The sequence below is a fragment of the Nyctereutes procyonoides genome, unplaced genomic scaffold (assembly GCF_905146905.1).
Source record: "Nyctereutes procyonoides isolate TBG_1078 unplaced genomic scaffold, NYPRO_anot_genome, whole genome shotgun sequence".
Lineage (NCBI taxonomy): Eukaryota > Metazoa > Chordata > Mammalia > Carnivora > Canidae > Nyctereutes > Nyctereutes procyonoides.
This window is the reverse complement of record NW_026575151.1, coordinates 1,504,650-1,522,404: the sequence shown is the minus strand read 5'-3', so window position 1 is coordinate 1,522,404 and position 17,755 is coordinate 1,504,650. Positions and strand designations below refer to the sequence as shown.

Genomic DNA, 17,755 nt, shown 5'->3' with positions numbered 1-17,755 from the left:
ATGAAAATTTTCATTAGGAATTTGCAAGAAATTCTAGATAATGAAGCTGATGACACTGAAGAACTTTACATATATTTTTCTGTGAGTACCAATGCAAACCAGATTATAGTTTAACTTTCATCTGTTTTTAAGTATAATTTCTATTATACTACTTTAAATATGGGATTTCTTTTTTTTTAATTTTCTACCCTGCACTCCTGGGATTCCTTTTTTGAAGGGAATTTTACTTCTGTACTATATAAGACTTTCCTCCTACCTGCTCGTTCTTTGATAGTTACGTTTATATACTCTCAAGGTGAAAATATAGCAATTATGCAATCAGTGTGAACAATGTAAACCACTAAATGCTTAAGACAATATACAACATAAACTAGGGTAGGTTTTTAAAATTTTTTATATGTATTTAAGAGGCTGCATAATAATAACTACATAATAATAATTAACTACATAAATAGTTATTTAGCTTCCAGTTATTTAAAATCTTTTAGGTTAGAATGTATGGGAATAATGAATAATGCTATTGTGGCTGTGCTGGGGAGGGAGAATTTATTCTCCCTTTCAAAGTCCTTTTAGTTGGACTAAGAATCAAAATGACATGAGACAGATGAACAGGAGATTATCAAATTGAATTTTGTACTACGAGGAATGCATACAGATATGAAAATTCCAAAGACAGGCAAAATTAGGTATATATGTCATTCTAAACTAAGGAGAAGGGTAGAGGCCTGGACTTCAGAGCGAAGGCATGCAATTTACAGGAAGATGAAAAAAGAGTAAATGTTGGATAAACAAATGTTTGCTGGGCTACTCAGAAACAGTGAGACTAAGAGGACTTTGATCCAAAGCACCTTGCTAGGTTCCTCTGCGTCTACAATGCCTAATTCATATTACAATGTAGTGTCCTATGGTGATAGCTCTCTTCCTGAAGCAGGTCCTCTAACTAAATTATTTTTAGACATTTGAGGGGGAAGTCAATAAAGAGCTTTTCCTGAATCTGCTGGGGGGGGGGCTTTAAAATTTTGTTTTGTTTTTTCTGATTCTGCTGGGTTTTGACTGCTTTTAACTCAGAAATAATCTTCATGTCAAAGTGGTCCCTGCAGGTGATTGAATTGGTACATGAACATTTTGTTTACAGATATACTGGGACAAAAATAATGCTAATTTAATTCCAAATGGGATTTCTGTACCTGTGGACCAAACCAACAAGTAAGTTTTGAGATTTAGAACATCTCCTATGAATACACATAAAATGCTTTTTTATCACTATAATTTATCAATATATTTTAGCTTCTCAGATGATCATTTTAGCTCCTCATCTCTGAGGAAGATAAAAAGGTTACAGGTTGGGATGCCTGGCAGGGGGGAGGGGTGCTCAGCGGTTGAGTGTCTGCCTTTGGCCCAGGGCGTGATCCCAGTTTGGGGATCGAGTCCCCCATCAGGCTCCCTGTGAAGAGCCTGCTTCTCCCTCTGCCTGCGTCTCTTCCTCTCTCTGTGTCTCTCATGAATAAATAAATAAAATATTTTTTTAAAAAAAGGTTACAGATTAAGAGAAGGGGAAAAAGGACTCAGGATTAAATATTCCCTTTGTAGAACTTTTCACTAGTTATTCATTTAACAATAATTTTTGAGTCCTTAGATCCCTTAGATCCTATTTTAGGTGCCAGAGATACAGCTGTGAAACAGACAGACAAAAATGGAGCTTGCATTCCAGTGAAGCAGAAAGACCACTTACAAATAAATTATTATGTAATATAAGGTCAGATAAGGATGAGGACTGTGACAAAAGAGTCACACGGTCTGATTTACAGTAGTGTTATGCTGGAGCCTGCTGCCATCTGCTTATGAGAGCTCACTGTTAAAATTTTTTTTTAAGATTTTATTTATTTATTCATGAGAGACAGAGAGAGAGAGACAGAGACACAGGCAGATGGAGAAGCAAGCTCCATGTAGGGAGCCTGACATGGGACTCGATCTCGGTTCTCCTGGATCAGACCCTGGGCTGAAGGCAGTGCTAAACCGCTGAGCCACCCAGGCTGCCCTGATCGTTAAATTTTCTAAAATGTTGAGAGTTTATTTTTAAAGTATTAGTAGCATGAAATCAGCCATGGTGGGAATATTTACACCACAGAACCGGCAAATGCTGCTTTCATTTTTTTCTCTTTAGAGAACTGGTTGTTAACCATTTACCAGCACATCATTGTTTCCAGGAGGGCAGACAGGGGTTGATTTAGATAGGACGGTCCGCTAGGAGAGTCCATGAAACTGTTCAAAGGGTGGGAGACTTTCATGTTTCTGGTGGCTATCTGGTAGAAATATCTCCAAGTAGTAACCCTGTGGTCAGGAAATTCATCATGGTGGGAGGAAAAGACAGACTTTTGCAGAAATAATTTCTACATAGTGAAATATGTTGTTAAGAGAGGAGGGTAAGGAGAAGAGAGAACCAACCCTGAGAAAGTCATATTGCTATGGAACTCTGATGGTTGACAGAAGTTACCAAGGAAAGAGGGACCACTGCAAGCTGTGGCCTGACTGCCAAAGAGACAGTGAGCCCACAGAGCTGAAGGTCAGTTTGGCCAAAGATTCAAATGCCAACTGGGAAGAGGCTGCTGTGTCAGGCTGGGAGTCAGATCAGGGGAGTTTGGAATTTACCCTAAGGGAAGTGGAAAGAAAACCTTTGAAAGATTTTAAGATGGAGAATTATATATTCAGATTAGGTGTTTTAAAAGTATCTCTCTTGGAGAAAATGGCAGCAAAACAAAGTTTTAATCCTTCTACATACTCCTAGTTTCCTTCCACATGTTTTTAACTTCTGTCTGTCTATATAGCACTGTATGTTATGCAGGAATTATTTACTTTTCTTTCTCAATAGAAATGATAAAAAGGGCAAAATAGAGAATATTTTAGTGAACGGTAATGTATGTTATTGGGTTTATTTTTTTCTTCTCTCAAGGAAAGAATATGTTTCTGCATGCATCGATTACATTTTTAACACCTCTGTAAAGGCAGTTTATGAGGAATTTCAAAGAGGATTTTACAAAGTCTGTGACAAGGAAATACTTGTTAAACTTTTCCAGCCTGAAGAACTAATGACAGCACTGGTTGGAAATAATGATTATGACTGGAAATATTTTGAAGAGGTTGGTGATAACTAAAGTGCTCCCAGTTCTTCCAAACAACTTCTGTATATTCCCCCTAAAAACCTGTTTTCTCCCTCTTTTTCCCAAGAATTCACAATATGGTCAAGGATACCACAAATCACATCCTACTATACTGATGTTCTGGAAAGCTTTCCACAAATTGACTTTGGAGGAAAAGAAGAAATTCCTCTGTAAGTATTACTAATGGATGGATATATAATTATATATCTTTTTAAAGGTAAATATTTGCCATGAAGTCAGTATTAAACTTTTTTAAAGTTTATTTTATCTATTTAATCTCTACACCCAATATAAGGCTCAAACTCACAACCCCGAGATCCATAGTTGTATGCTCTTCTGACTGAGCCAGCCAGGCGCCCTGCCATGGAATTACTGTTAATAGTGGGTCACACATGTTAACAGCAAAGCCAGTCAGCAAAGCTTCCTAAACCAATGCTCTTTCCTCTTATAAAAGCTGGTTTCCCATTTAAAAAAAAGATAATAAAAAAGATATTGCTAGTTGCCTCCTAATCAAGCCTTTACTCTCACATTCGAAATGTATATTTCTCTAATATTATTTAGAAATAATACCAATAGCAATGACCACTGATAATACTAACAGCATTTATTGTGTGCTTAGCCTATGCCAGGCACTGTACTGACCACTTCATATCTGTTACCTCCCTTTATCCTAATAGCAATGTTTTGAGGTAGAAACTTAATTTTTCCCCCATTTCAGATCTGAGGAAAAGAAACTTGACGCATTTAGTAGCTTGTCTATATTCACACAGCTGATGCATGTGAGAAATAGACTTGGAACCCAAAGCCAAGGCTCTGAACCACTAAACTTTGTGGCCTTGTGGCACAAGAACTTCTCTCAGGGAGCACCCTAAGGTTTAATGGCGTAGTCTCCCACCTTCCATCCCATTTTTCAGCTATTCCAGAGATATACTTCTTCTTGCTATTTTTGTTGCTCCTAAGGACATTGTAGGACAATTTCAACTTCATAAATCTAACCTACTTCTCCACAAACCCAAACTACCTGTCTAAACTTCTCTCTCAATGAGAAACTTTTGCTTCAGCCCATTAATTCTACTATCTGTGCATTCAGTACATCTTACATCTTCCTACCTCTGGCTTTTTCTTGGGCTTTTGCCTTCTACCTCAAAAGCTTACCCAACTCCTTTCCTGGAGAATTAACTAGCCAGATGTGATCCCTGTAAGTCTCCCTGCTACCCCAGCCTGGTGCCTCCCTCAGTCTCAGGCCTTCATTAGGCTCTCCACCTCACCTAGGACTTCCTAGTTGAGCTAAATATAAATACACTTCCACGTATCTTGCTATTCTTTATTCATGTACGTGATTTTGCCCAGTTGGACCATGAACTCACTGAGGACAAAGACCAAAAGTCATGATTTTTCCATGTCCATATGGCCCTGTGTAGTTCTCCCTACACAGGGGTACTCAGTGATATGTACTGAATGAAGTGATTAATTTCTTCCTTTTCATTTTATGTTTTGGTCTTTCTATGAAGTATCTTAACCAAAGTTTATTCCTTTCTAGTTTTTCTTAGGGGAAATGACAGGTGGCCTCTAAGTGGCAAACAGGAGATAGGAATCATATTTCGCTGTCCGGAAACTTTCAGTGAAGCAGATTATCCAAGAGCACTGACCTGTTATAATATTCTGGACCTTCCTCAGTATTCTACAATGGAGAAAGTGGAGGAAGCCCTTCAAGTAGCCATCAACAGCAACAAAGGATTTGTCTCACTCTGAGTCACAGAACAACAGTGATCCCCAGAGTTTTGGTGAGGCCTCAGAGTCTCAAGCCTTCCACTCTTCTATTCTTCCTTAGGTCTAAGTAGCACAAGGGGTTGAGAGGAATTAGTTGACAAATGTTGGGATAAACAACAAAATGATGAATCAAGAGTGATTAAAAAAAAAAAAGGGTACTTTTAAAAAATGAATCCACATTTCTTGACCCCTAAATTTACCAGAATGTTTGCTTTCTACTGAATCATTCCTGAACAATAATTATCAGTTAAAAATAAACTGAATTTTAAAAGCTAACATATTTTTTAAAATGTTGTACACTGGGGCAGCCGGAGTGGCTTAGCGGTTTAGTGCTGCCTTTGGCCCAGGGCCTGATCCTAGAGACCCAGGATCGAGTCCCATGTTGGGCTCCCTGTATGGAGCCTGCTTCTCCCTCTGCCTGTGTCTCTCATGAATAAATAAATAAAATCTAAATAAATAAATAAACAAACAAACAAATAAATAAATAAATATTGTATACTAATAAACATTGTCTGAAAATATGAAAGATAGGCTGAAGCTTGAATAAATAAAAATAATTCAACATGTTTTTGAGGCATGCAAATGTATATTTTATATCTTGGAAGGTCTCCAGAGTTCTGATTTTAGCCAACTGTTGAGTAATTTATTTGAAAAATCTAAATGTTAAAGAATTCATTGAATAATCACTTATGGCTCAATACTGTGTTACAAAAATCATTTTTAATGTATATATCATTTTGGTTAAACACTGAGCCCAAGCAGGAACTCATGTCTATTAGTATTTGGAGAAAATGGAAGAACATGAAATATGTCTTAACAATATGGCTATGGAATGAATTAAAAGAGAGACAGAAGTAGGTCTGTAAATTCTGTAGATCAGTTCTATTTTATATTAAATTTTAAACTGTAAGCTATTCTTTTTTTTTCTTTAAAGATTTTATTTCTTTATTTCAGGGAGAGAGAGAGAGCATGTGATAGCAGGAGCAAGGGAGAGAGGGAGAGGGACAAGGGAGGAGCAGAGAACCTGACGCCCCAGGGATCATGACCTGAGCCAAAAAGCAGAGGCTCAACCAACTGAGCCACCCAGCCAAACTGTTCTATAAATGTCTGTTGTTATGGCAAACATACAGGGAAGCCTTATATTGGAAAGACCATGGTGTGTAGTCCATGTCAGGTTGCTGATGTGGAAGGAGGGCAAGAGCGTCAGAGGATAGATGGAACATGGATAGGGAATTCACTGAGGGTACTAGAATGTGAGGTGGCCTTCCTACAGCCTCAGTGAATCCTCAGATTTATTTTGGAGAAACATCTGGTTTCTATAATAAATGGAATAAAGGCTCATATATATTCTATTTGAATTTTAAGGGAAAGATAACTCCTAAATCTCAGGGATCCTTATGCACTTGACATTTGGGTTATATTTTTCAGGTCTTTCAACTCAATCATAAATTTTTTTCTTTTTTCTTTTCTAAGAGTACGCTTCCTCTACTTTTTTTTAAGATTTTATTTATTTATTAATGAGAGACAGAGAGAGAGAGAGAGAGAGAGAGAGAGGCAGAGACACAGGCAGAGGGAGAAGCAGGCTCCATGCAGGGAGCCCGACGCAGGACTTGATCCCCAGTCTCCAGCATCAGGCCCTGGGCTGAAGGCGGCACTAAACCGCTGAGCCACCTGGGCTGCCCTATCATAAATTTTTCTAATGCAAGTGGATGAACTATACTCGACATTTAAGGAAGAGGGTGTAGCAATTCTTTACATACTCCTTCAGAGAGCATAGGAAGAGGGGTGCCTGGCTGGCTCAGTTGGAAGAGCATGCAACTCTTGATCTTGGGGTTGTGAGCTTGGGCCCCATGTTGGGTGTAGAGATTACTTAAAAATAAAATCTTTAAGGGGCACCTGGGTGTCTCAGTCTGTTAAGCCTCTGCCTTCGGCTCAGGTCATGATCTCAGGGTTCTGGAATGGAGCTCTGTATCAGGCTCCCTGCTCAGTGGGGAGCCTGCTTCTCTCTCTCCCTCTCCTCTGCTGCTCCCCCTGCTTGAGCTTTCTCTTTCTGTCCAATAAATAAATAAAATATTAAATAAATAAATAAATACATAAATAAATAAATAAATAAATAAAAATTTTTAAAAAAGAAAACAGAGAGGGAACACTTCCTGATTAAGTACAACACCGGCATTGTACTAATGTCAAAACCAGACAAAGACATTATAGGAAAAGAAAAGAAAACTACAGATATCTCTCATGAACAGAAACACAAGACACCTTTCCAAGACTTTAACACATCAAACATATCCAAAAATATATAAAAAGGATAATACCTTGTGGCCAAGTGGGGTTTAGTCCAGAAATGCACCTAAAAATCTATCATATCTCACTGTAATAAGACAAAGAAAAATCATATAATTACCTCAATAGAAGCAGAAAAAAAATTTGACTAAATGCAATAGTCACTCATGCATGATAGTTTTAGCAAACTAGGAGCAGAAGGAAACTTCTACAACCTGAGAGAACCTACAAAGAGCTAATCTTACACTTAATGTTAAGAGACTAAATGCTTGCTTTCCTAGTAAATCTAGTAACAAGGTAAGGATGCCTCTCATCACTTCTATTCAACATTGTACTAGAGGTACTAGTTTATATAAGAGGGGGCAAAAAAGAAAAGAAAAGGCATAATGATTGGAAAGGAAGGAGTAAAACTATCTTATTTATAGACTATATGGTTATCTCCAGAAGATCCTAAGGGATCTAAAACAAAACAAAACAAAACCTACTAAAAGTATTAAGTAAGTATAGAAAGGTCTCAGGATTCAAGGTCAATATATAAAAATTAACTACTTATACACATACTAACAACAATCATAAAATTAAAAATTTTTAAAGTATTTGTAAAACCAAAAAATATTTAAGAATAAATTTAACAAGATATGTTAAACTATACAGTGAAAACTAGAAAAAATTGCTGAAAGACATTAGGGAAGCTTTAAATTAATGGGGAAGTTGCACCTACGTGGCTGAGTCGATTAGGCCTCCAATTCTTGGTTAGCCTCTGGTCTTGACCTCTGCCTCATAGGATGGAGCAGCCCCTCCTTTCCGGCTTCATCTGAGAGTCTGTTTGAGACTCTCTCTGACCCTCCCTCCAGCATGAATGGGTGCACATGTTCTCTCTCTCTTAAATAAACCTTTTTTTTTTTTTTAAGATTTTATTTATTTATTCATGAGAGACACAGAGACATTGGCAGAGGGAGAAGCAGGCTCCCTATGGGGAGCCCGATGCAGGACTCAATCCCAGGACCCCTGGATCACGATCTGAGCCAAAGGCAGATGCTCAACCACTGACCCACCCAGGTGTCCCAATAAATAAACCTTTAAAAAAGAAAATGAGGAGAGAGATACTCATGGACGAAGGAATAAATAAACAGTAGGTCAATTCTTCCCAAATGATTTGATTTAGTGCAATCTCAAAATCCCTGCAGTCTGTTTTGTAGATATAAACATCCTAAAATATATATGGAAATGTGGAGGACCTAAAATAGCCAAAACAAACAAACAAATAGAATAGCCAGAACAACACTGAAGAAAGACAATAGTGGAGCATTTGAATGAACTGATTTTGAGACTTAATTATAATCTACAGTAATGAAGGCAGTGTGGTCTTGAAGTAAAAATAGACACATAGGGACACCTGGGTGGCTTAGTGGTTGAGCGTCTGTCTTTCGCTTAGGTTGTGATCCTGGGATCCCAGGATGGAATCCCACATTAGGCTCCCCATAGGGAGCCTGCTTTTCCCTCTGCCTATGTCTCTGCCTCTCTGTATGTGTCTCTCATGAATAAATAAATATAATATAAAAAAATAGACATATAGATCCAAGAGACACAGTAAAAAGTCCAGAAATAAATCCAATTACACATAGCTAGCAGAGTTTTGACAAGGACCATATAGTAATTCAATGGGCGGGCGGGGGGGGGGGAGTCTAGCTAGAACACCTGGAAATCTGTAAGGTCAAAAATTAACCCCTATCCTACCTCACACCATAAAGAAAAATTCATTTGAAGTGTAACAAAGACCTAAAACAATAAAACTTCTAGAAGATAATATGTAAGAAAATCTTTACAACCTTGGGTTAAGCAAAGATTTCCTAAGACAAAAAAAGAAGAAAAGGAAAGGAAAGGAAAGGCATTAACTATATAAAAGAAAAAAATGGATAAATTGCATTAAAAATTAAAAACTTCAGCTCTTCAAAGACACTTAATAAAATTAAAAGGCAAGCCACAGACGGATAGAAAACATTTCAAAACATATCTAATAAAGAACTTGATATATAACATGAGGAACTGTAATATATAGAAAGAACTTTGAGATAATCAAATTAATAAACAGCAAAAGATGTGAATAGACATTTCACCAAAGAAGAGACAGATTAGCACTAATAAACACATGAAAAGATGCTTCAACATTATTAAACATTAGGGAAATGGAAATTAAAACCACAGTAAGATATACACATAGACAGGCCACTGCAACTGAGTAAGGGACAGGTGGGACAGGGAGAGATAGGAAGGGGGCTACAAGATCAGACTCAAAAAATCCCTAAAATGGGCAGCCCCGGTGGCGCAGTGGTTGAGTTCCGCGACAGGCTCCCTGCATGGAGCCTGCTTCTCCCTCTGCCTGTGTCTCTGCCTCTGTGTGTGTGTGTCTCTCATGAATAAATAAAATCTTAAAAAAAAAAAAAAAAAAAAGAAATTCCGAAAATGCTGAGGTGTAAGGAAACCAGAGAGAAGGGAACAAACTGACCACTTTGCCCTAGATGTGTGTGTGTTGGGGGGGTGGTGGTGGTGGTGATGGTGGTATCTTTTGTAGGACAGTCACCTGTGATCAACCAGAAAAACCAGACCTAAAAAAGAAGCCCTTAGAGATGTTATCACCAGTCCTTACTCAAGCCAAAATATCACAAGAGTGATAAGGCCACAAGCTCCCTGGTCGGTTCTAAATTAAAGACTGTGTCAGTGGAAGCCCAGGTTGGCAACCCTGTCCTGGCCTTTAGGTCCTAAGAGTTTTTTTTTCTGTATCCTCACTTAATAAAACTCTATTGCTTTACTCTCCTGTGTGTGTGTGTGTGTGTGTCTGTGTGTGCACGTGTGCGCGCTTGTGTATGTGTGTGTGTTTGGGGGGGCGGGGTTCCTTCTTCCACTCCATGAGACAAGAACCTAGCTCTCCCGCTTCACAACTGCTATAATTAAAAAGGCGACAATTCAAATGTCCTCAAGGATATGGAGGGATGGGCAGGGGGACACCTGGGTGGCTCAGCAGTTGAGTGTCTGTCTTCTGCTCTGGGCGTGATCCCAGGATCAGGGATCAAGTCCGACATCGGGCTCCTGCTTCTCCCTGTGCCTGTGTCTCTGCCTCTCTCTCTCTCTCTCTCTGTGTCTCTCATGAATAAATAAATAAAATCTTTAAAAAAAAAAAAAAAAAGAGGGACTGGCACGGCCATAAAGCGGTGGAGGGAATGCAAAAGGGCACACAGCACCTCACAAATATTTGATAGTTTCTTATATTCGTAGGTATTTACCATACCACAGAGCAATCCCACTATATTTATTTTAAAGATTTTATTTATTTATTCATGAGACATACGGAGAGAGAGAGGCAGAGAGACAGGCAGAGGGAGAGGCAGGCTCCCTGTGGGGAGGCCGATGGGGGCCTCCATCCCGGGACCCCGGGGTCACGCCCACGCCCTGAGCCGAAGGCAGACGCTCAACCGCTGAGCCACCCGGCCGTCCCCCATTTTTAGGTATTTACTCATAGGTATTTACTTATAAGAAAGGAAAACATTGATCCACCCCAAGACGTGCTCACAGTCCAAAGCACCTTTATTCACGGTAGCTCCAGCCTGGAAAGATCCGAAATGCCGGTGACCCGGCGAAAGGACAAAGTGCCACTCGTCGCATATCCGCGTATGGTAGTAACAGTCAACAACAGCTACTGACTGACCGGCGACCACTGAAACACAACAGGTCAAAGCTCAAAAAAACAAAGCCCTATGCTAAGTGTAGGGGACAAAACAACAACGAACCCACCGGCGTCAAGCCTGCACAGGACTGACTGCCGCGAGGGGCTGTGGCGCAGGCAAGCCGTACGCACCGGGCAGGGGGCGCGTCGCCGGGCGCCGGGCGCCAGGCGCCGCGCTGGGGGCGGAGGGGCCGAGCGCGCGGCGCTCGCTCTCCTCCTCACGCTCGTGTGGCGGAGCCGAAACCGAACGCCTGGCCGAGTCGCGGTCCCTACCGCGGGAATTCCCGGCGATTCTGGACGCCCGCCTGGGTCGCCGCTGCTCCCGGCGGAGCTGCGCGATTTCTTCGAAGGCCACTAGGTCCGGTTCCGGCGGCCGCGGCTCGCCCGGGGGCACGTCCTCAGCCCTGCCCGCCCACCTCGCCGCCCGCCAGCGCCCTGTTTACTCGGGCCGCCTGCGGGGCCCGTGCGCGAGCCGCTCGAGTTTCCCTTTCCTTTCAGTGCACAGCGCGCCCCCAGACAGTCAACAACGGTTTCGTTTCCGAAGGGAGCTGCGGGCTCCGCCCCCAAGCAGCACGTTGCGAGCCCGGCGCCCGAGCGCGGGGGCGGGGAGGCTGCGGTTCCTCGACGCCGCCGCGCTGTCCGCCAGCTCCGGCTGCGCACCGCGGCTGCGGGGACGGTTTCCTCGGGGTTTCCTCGGGGTTTCCTCGGGGTTTCCTCGGGAGCTCGGCCTCCTCCGAGGTGCGGAGAGCGGACGCGCGACGGTGGAGCCCGGGAAGGCGGCGATGGAGCGCAGGCCCCCCAGGAGAGCTCGGGGCGGCGCGCGCCCGGCGCCCGGGCCGCTCCCCGCGCCCCGACGCCCCGCGGAGCCGCCGGGCACCCAGCTCTGGCTCTTCCCCAGCGCCGCGGGCCTCCGCAGGGCGCTGCCCCCGAGGGCCGAGGAGACGCGTCAGATGTGCTGCACGCGCGGGCGCCTGGTGGTGCTGGAGCGCGGCGGGGCCGGCGTCGAGGTCCACCAGCTGCCGGCGGGGAGCGACGTCAGGAAGCCGAGTGAGTGGGGCGGGCGGGGCGGGCTCGGCGCCCCCGCCTCGGGCTGCGGCTGTGAGGAGCCCGGGGAGACGCCCGGCGGTGTGGGGGGGGGGGGCGGGCGGTGCTTCTCTAGAAGGACGGGGCGGCTCAGACGGGACTCGACGCCGCGGCGCCGTGCGGTGGCCGCGGGCCCGCCGCGGGCCGGGAGGCTTTTTGCGCGTCGCGCGTGTGGCGGCCGAGTTCTCGGTGCCTCGGGCCCTGGGCGGCGGCGAGGGCCGGGGGGGGGGGGGCGCCCCGCAGGTAGCCGGTGCGGACGGAGCGCGCCGCTCGCGGCAGCCGTGGCCGGCCGGCCTTGCGCTTGCTCTTCGGTTACTCGTTCTTCGGGCACGGCGGCCCGGCTGCGGTTCCGTGAGCCCGGGAGGGTGTATGGTTCTCTTGTGCTCAACCGCGGGGTCTTGGATACGCAGGCGACTTAAAGGATGCGTTCAGCGGCACTTGTCCGAGGTGGCGAGGCTAGGAACTGTGGCTCCGGTTTCGCAGGTGGAAGAAAGCGAATGGCCCCACTCTCAATCTTGAAAATTTTGCCCATCTGTTGAGCGAAGGAAATGGTATTTCACTGGTCGTGTTTTTGCTTTTTCGCTCGAGGGAAGTCGAGCATCTTTTCTTTTTTTCTGTCGGTCATTTGCATTCCTTTTTGGTGAACTGCCTGTTCGCATCTTAGACTGGCCTTTTAAAAAATTGAGTCAATCTCTTATTTATTTGAATTTGAATATTGAGTAAGAATAGCCCTTTGTCCGGCGTAGACGTAGTGGTGTTTTTCCTGACTAAACTTTAGTTGATGTTATTTGTAGCCTCCTCCATCAAGCTTTTCTATGAAGAAGGCTTACGGATTTGGTGTTACAAAGCTCTCCACGCTCAAGTGTTTTTTTTTTTTTTTCTTTTGAATGTACTCATCTTTATAGTAATTTTAAGCTTTTGTTTATTTTTTTAAGTAGTCTCCATGCCCAGCGTGGTGCCCAGTGGGAGGCTTAAACTCTCGACTCTGAGATCAAGACCTGAGCTGAAATCCAGAGTCTGGGGCTTAACCAACTGAGCCACGCAGGCATCTCTTAAGCTTTTATTATTAAAATCAAAATTTTGGATGCATTTGAAAATGACTTTGTTTTAAGGAGGTGGAGGAATCTGGATGTACTTGTTTCTCCTAATGGCTAGTCTGATGTCCCAGTACTTTCTTGGAGTAACCTTTTTTTTTTTTTTTCCCTCTCTCCCGCCCCTGAGTAACTCCCCCCCCCCCAGGGATTTGAAATGCTGATCTCTAAAAAACATTAGTCTATTGGACCATTTCTTCTTTATTACCAAACTGTTTTTGGTTCTCATTGCATTTCTAATGTGAAGTGGTTTGTGCTTTGAGATTTTTACATGAATAAATTCTATTTGGTTAGAACCAAAAAGTAAAACAAGATCTCCTATCTAATTTTTGTGAACAAATGAAATAAGAGTAAACGGTACCTGTGGACAATTTTAAAATCTCTTAATTTTTAGAAAGGGCTAAATATGCAATAATGACCATGAAAATTCTTTTGACACCATTCTTCCTTAAAAATAGTCCTCAAACACAATTCTTCCTTTCAAAAATATAGAACTTGGCTTCTACATGGAGCAATTAAGAGGTTTTATTTTATTTTTTAAGAGGTTTTATTATTATTTGTTTTGTATTTGGAAAGAGTAGGTCTCAAAATACACAATATATTTTTTTCTAAAATGAGTTATGTCCTCCAGATATTGTTATATTTTCTTATAGAATTTTTCATTTCTGTCGCTTCAAATTCAATTTCTCTGTCTCAATTTATCAAACGGGAATTCAAAACAATATTTAATTGGTTATTTTAAAACTATATTGAATTTATTTGATTTTATTTTTAGAGGGGGGAGGGGCAGAGGGAGAGAAAAAATCTTAAGCAGGCTCCAAGCTCCTCCATTTTACAATCCTGAGATCGTGAGCTGACCTGAAACCCAAGAGAGATGCTTAACCGACTGAGCCGCTCAGGCACCCCAAACCTATATTCAGTTTATTTTTATTTTTATTTTTTTAAAGATTTTATTTATTTATTTATTTATTTATGAGATACATAGAGAGAGAGAGAGGCAGAGACACAGGCAGAGGGAGAAGCAGGCTCCATGCAGGGAGCCCGACGCGGGACTCAATCCCGGGTCTCCAGGATCAGGCCCTGGGCCGAAGGCAGCGCTAAACCACTGAGCCCCCTGGGCTGCCCTATATTCAGTTTAAAACAAAGTATGAATCAGTGCTTTCCCAAATTGAAAAAAATCCATGGCCGGGATGTTTGGATGCATCTGCCTTTAGCTCAGGTCATGGTCTCTGGATCCTGGGATCCAGCCCCTTGGTGGGCTCCCTGCTCTGGAGGCAGTCTGCTTTTCTCTCTCTCTTTCTCTCTTTTTTCCTCCCTCCCTTTTCCTCTTTCCTTCCCTCCCTCCCCTCCTCCCTACCACTCGTTCTCTCCTTCTCAAAAATAAATACAATCTTAAGAAAAAAGAAAAAGAAAAAAATCCATGGTCAAACAGTAGCATTGTTAGTTTGTCTGCTTTCATTCTTTTTTTTAAAATTTTTTTAAAATTTATTTATTTATGATAGTCACACACAGAGAGAGACAGAGGCAGAGACACAGGCAGAGGGAGAAAGCAGGCTCCATACACCGGGAGCCCGATGTGGGATTCGATCCCGGGTCTCCAGGATCGCGCCCTGGGCCAAAGGCAGGCGCCAAACCGCTGCGTCACCCAGGGATCCCTGTCTGCTTTCATTCTTGAATTTTTCTTTAAAGAGAGGTTCGTTTTAAGTCCAAGGTTGTCTCGTTGAAATTTTCTGGGGGGTGTTTTAAGTGTATTATAACAAAATGATTAATGATAATGGGTAATAACCAGAGTGGTGATAATTCCTGGTTGGATTTGCTCTGCAGAGTGCATTAAATTAGGGAAAAAAATGAAGATACATTCCGTGGACCAAGGAGCAGAGCACATGCTGATTCTATCCTCAGATGGAAAACCATTCGAGTACAACTATAGCATAGAGCATGCAAGGTAGGGAACTTTTTTTTCTTTTACTAAAAATTATTTTAAAGATTATTTAAGTTTTACTCAAGAGGCAATCATAATTTTTATAGGAAAATGTTAATTTATATGAATTTTGTCCTCTGCTTTATATAGTGGCTCTAAAGTAAACAATTCTGAAATGACCAGTGAATTTCATCAGTGAACTATATCAATTCCAATTAAATACAATTAATAAATTTAACATTGATGTTGTGACTTTCATTATAGTGATTGACATAAATTTTATTTTCTTTCATCAGGTTTCAATGCATTTTACAAGAAAAAAGTATAATTCAGATCACATGTGGAGATTATCATTCTCTTGCACTCTCAAAAGGTACTTTTCTGGAATATTGTTTTTTAGAAGGAATAAACATGTATATGTGTATAGAGCTAGTAGAATGTATGTGCTTCACTTTATAATAGAGAAAGTTATGATTTTGAATTTGCTATAGTTCAGGGCACTTGTTCTTTTTTTCCTTTATTCTTTTTTTTTTTTTTTTTTTAAGTAGCTCTAGGCTCAATATGGGGCTTGAATTCATGACCCTGAGATAGAGTCAATCAAGAGTCACGTGCTCTACCAACTGAGCCAGCCGGGCACCCCAAGGCACTTGTTACAAAATAAGAGAATTTTTGGATGTATAAAATCTTTAGGTTTCCATATTCATCGTTTCTACATTGCATTCTGTCAAATGACAAAACTAAAACAATTTAGTAAAGAATTTGATACCCTTTGTTCAAGGACAGACAATCGATGGATTAGGAGTACAGTGCATCACAAGCAGTGGAGCACTCTTCTAGAAGGACTTTGAGCAAGGGCAAGTTTTGTAAAGCATTGGAAGCCACAGTGCAGAAATAGGGCTTGGTTGATTGGGGGTTGCATATCTAATTTTATTTAGAAATAGCAGGCAACAAGTATATGGCTCAGAGTTGGCTTGGTGTTTGGGGATTAGTTTACTGCATATATGGTGTTTCTGTTCAAGCGGAGCAGTTAAAGGAGTTTGTAAGTCAGTTTGCTGATACGGCACTGGTTCCATCTTGACTTGAGAGATTTATTTCAACAGTTCCATGTTTTTATTTTTCAAATAAGAAACAGTGAAAATATTCTGAATAATTAGAATCATTCTGGAAAGAGGACCAAGCATGGACCCCTTTCCTAGAACCTGCTTCCCTTTTTCTAGTGCTCTTTCAGCGCCCATGACAGGAGCTTAGACTCCCTTGGGTCTAATCTTGTGGCCAGTTTGCAGGCCTCAGTGTGTTCCCCGTTATCATTTAAATTCAGGGATTCTCTCCAGCCCTTATTATTTCCTATTTCTTTTCTTTTTTTTTTTTTTTTTAAGATTATTCATTCATGAGACACAGAGAGAGAGAGGCAGAGACACAGGCAGAGGGAGAAGCAGGCTCCCTGTGTGGAGCCTGATGCAGGACTCAATCCCAGGACCCCGGATCATGACCTGAGTCAAAGGCAGACGCTTAACCACTGAGCCACACAGGTGCCCCCCAAAAAGTTTTTTTTTTTAAATATAAAAGGCAGATAGAAACAAACTGAAGGGAAACTGGGGTGAAAGAGAAGTAACTAATCTAGAATTTGACCTTTGCTGAAGGCCCAGTTGAAGTTGAGAGTATGAACTTACATTTAAAAAATTGACCTGGGGATCCCTGGGTGGCGCAGCGGTTTAGCGCCTGCCTTTGGCTCAGGGCGCCATCCTGGAGACCCGGGATCGAATCCTACGTCAGGCTCCCGGTGCATGGAGCCTGCTTCTCCCTCTGCCTATGTCTCTGCCTCTCTCTCTCTCTCTGTGACTATCATGAATAAAATAAATAAAATAAAATTAAAAAAAATTAAAAATTGACCTGGTTGTTTGAATTTATCCATTCACCAACACATATTTCGAATATCTACCCTTTTTAAGTTATTTATTTACTTATTTAAAAGATTTTATTTATTTATTCATGAGAGAGACACAGAGAGAGAGAGGCAGAGACACAGGCAGAGGGAGAAGCAGGCTCCATGCAGGGAGCCCGACGTGGGACTTGATCCCGGGTTTCCAGGATCATGCCCTCGGCCAAAAGCAGGCCCTAAACCGATGAGCCACCCAGGGATCCCCTACCCTATTCAAGTTATAAAGATAAATGGATACACCAGGTCTTCAAGAAGTTAGAGTCTAATGACGTGGGGCAAAAAAGATATTCAGAGTTTATTTCTGGTAAATCATAATCTAGGAAGAATGGAAGGGAAGCAAGAAAGAGAACTAACCATTTCATCATTCATTATATGCCTGGTGGCTGGTAGGCACCTGATAATTACATTTGAAGGAGAGGTGCTGCCTCCCACCAGATCCTGCACAGTCTTTTGCAAAGAGGTACTCAGTAAACATTAATACTCTGATATATTTTTTCAGACCCTGTTAGATATTGTCATCTCCATCAGATAACACTTAAGTTGTCTTGAAAAATAGGTTCCATGTATTCAATTAAGGAAGAAGATGTAGAGTCAAGATACTGTGCTATGATGTCAAATGTATAAATTACTTAGAATCTTCAGGCTAATGAACAGAGTGGGTGGGCAGAAGGCAAAGATTAAGTTTAGGCTTTATTTTCCCAGATGTAGAAAGTTTCTGGTTTTCTTGGGCCCATCATGATTTGTTTTTTAAATAAATATTTCTTGGTTTTGATTATAATATGTTCA

General features: G+C 41.9%; 2 protein-coding genes across 6 annotated transcripts in view; both read left to right on the top strand.

Annotated features, from left to right (window-relative positions):
* HERC6 (HECT and RLD domain containing E3 ubiquitin protein ligase family member 6) overlaps positions 1 to 6,488 on the top strand; it is a 57,603-nt gene extending 51,115 nt beyond the window's left edge. For 2 of the 3 annotated variants that reach the window (XM_055313008.1, XM_055313007.1), the window contains 5 exons: positions 18 to 81; positions 1,136 to 1,206; positions 2,951 to 3,137; positions 3,226 to 3,328; positions 4,699 to 6,488. In XM_055313008.1, coding sequence (XP_055168983.1) covers positions 18 to 81; positions 1,136 to 1,206; positions 2,951 to 3,137; positions 3,226 to 3,328; positions 4,699 to 4,910 — 637 coding nt within the window. In that variant the 3' untranslated portion in view covers positions 4,911 to 6,488. Of the gene's footprint in view, positions 1 to 17; positions 82 to 1,135; positions 1,207 to 2,950; positions 3,138 to 3,225; positions 3,329 to 4,698 lie in introns of those variants that run through there. The other variant, XM_055313009.1, reaches the window with a different exon arrangement.
* Positions 6,489 to 11,469: 4,981 nt separating this feature from the next.
* The window catches only part of HERC5 (HECT and RLD domain containing E3 ubiquitin protein ligase 5), a 43,947-nt gene continuing 37,661 nt past the window's right edge, over positions 11,470 to 17,755 (top strand). For 2 of the 3 annotated variants that reach the window (XM_055313004.1, XM_055313003.1), the window contains exons 1-3: positions 11,470 to 11,982; positions 14,934 to 15,054; positions 15,327 to 15,403. In XM_055313004.1, coding sequence (XP_055168979.1) covers positions 11,718 to 11,982; positions 14,934 to 15,054; positions 15,327 to 15,403 — 463 coding nt within the window. In that variant the 5' untranslated portion in view covers positions 11,470 to 11,717. Of the gene's footprint in view, positions 11,983 to 12,466; positions 12,570 to 14,933; positions 15,055 to 15,326; positions 15,404 to 17,755 lie in introns of those variants that run through there. The other variant, XM_055313006.1, reaches the window with a different exon arrangement.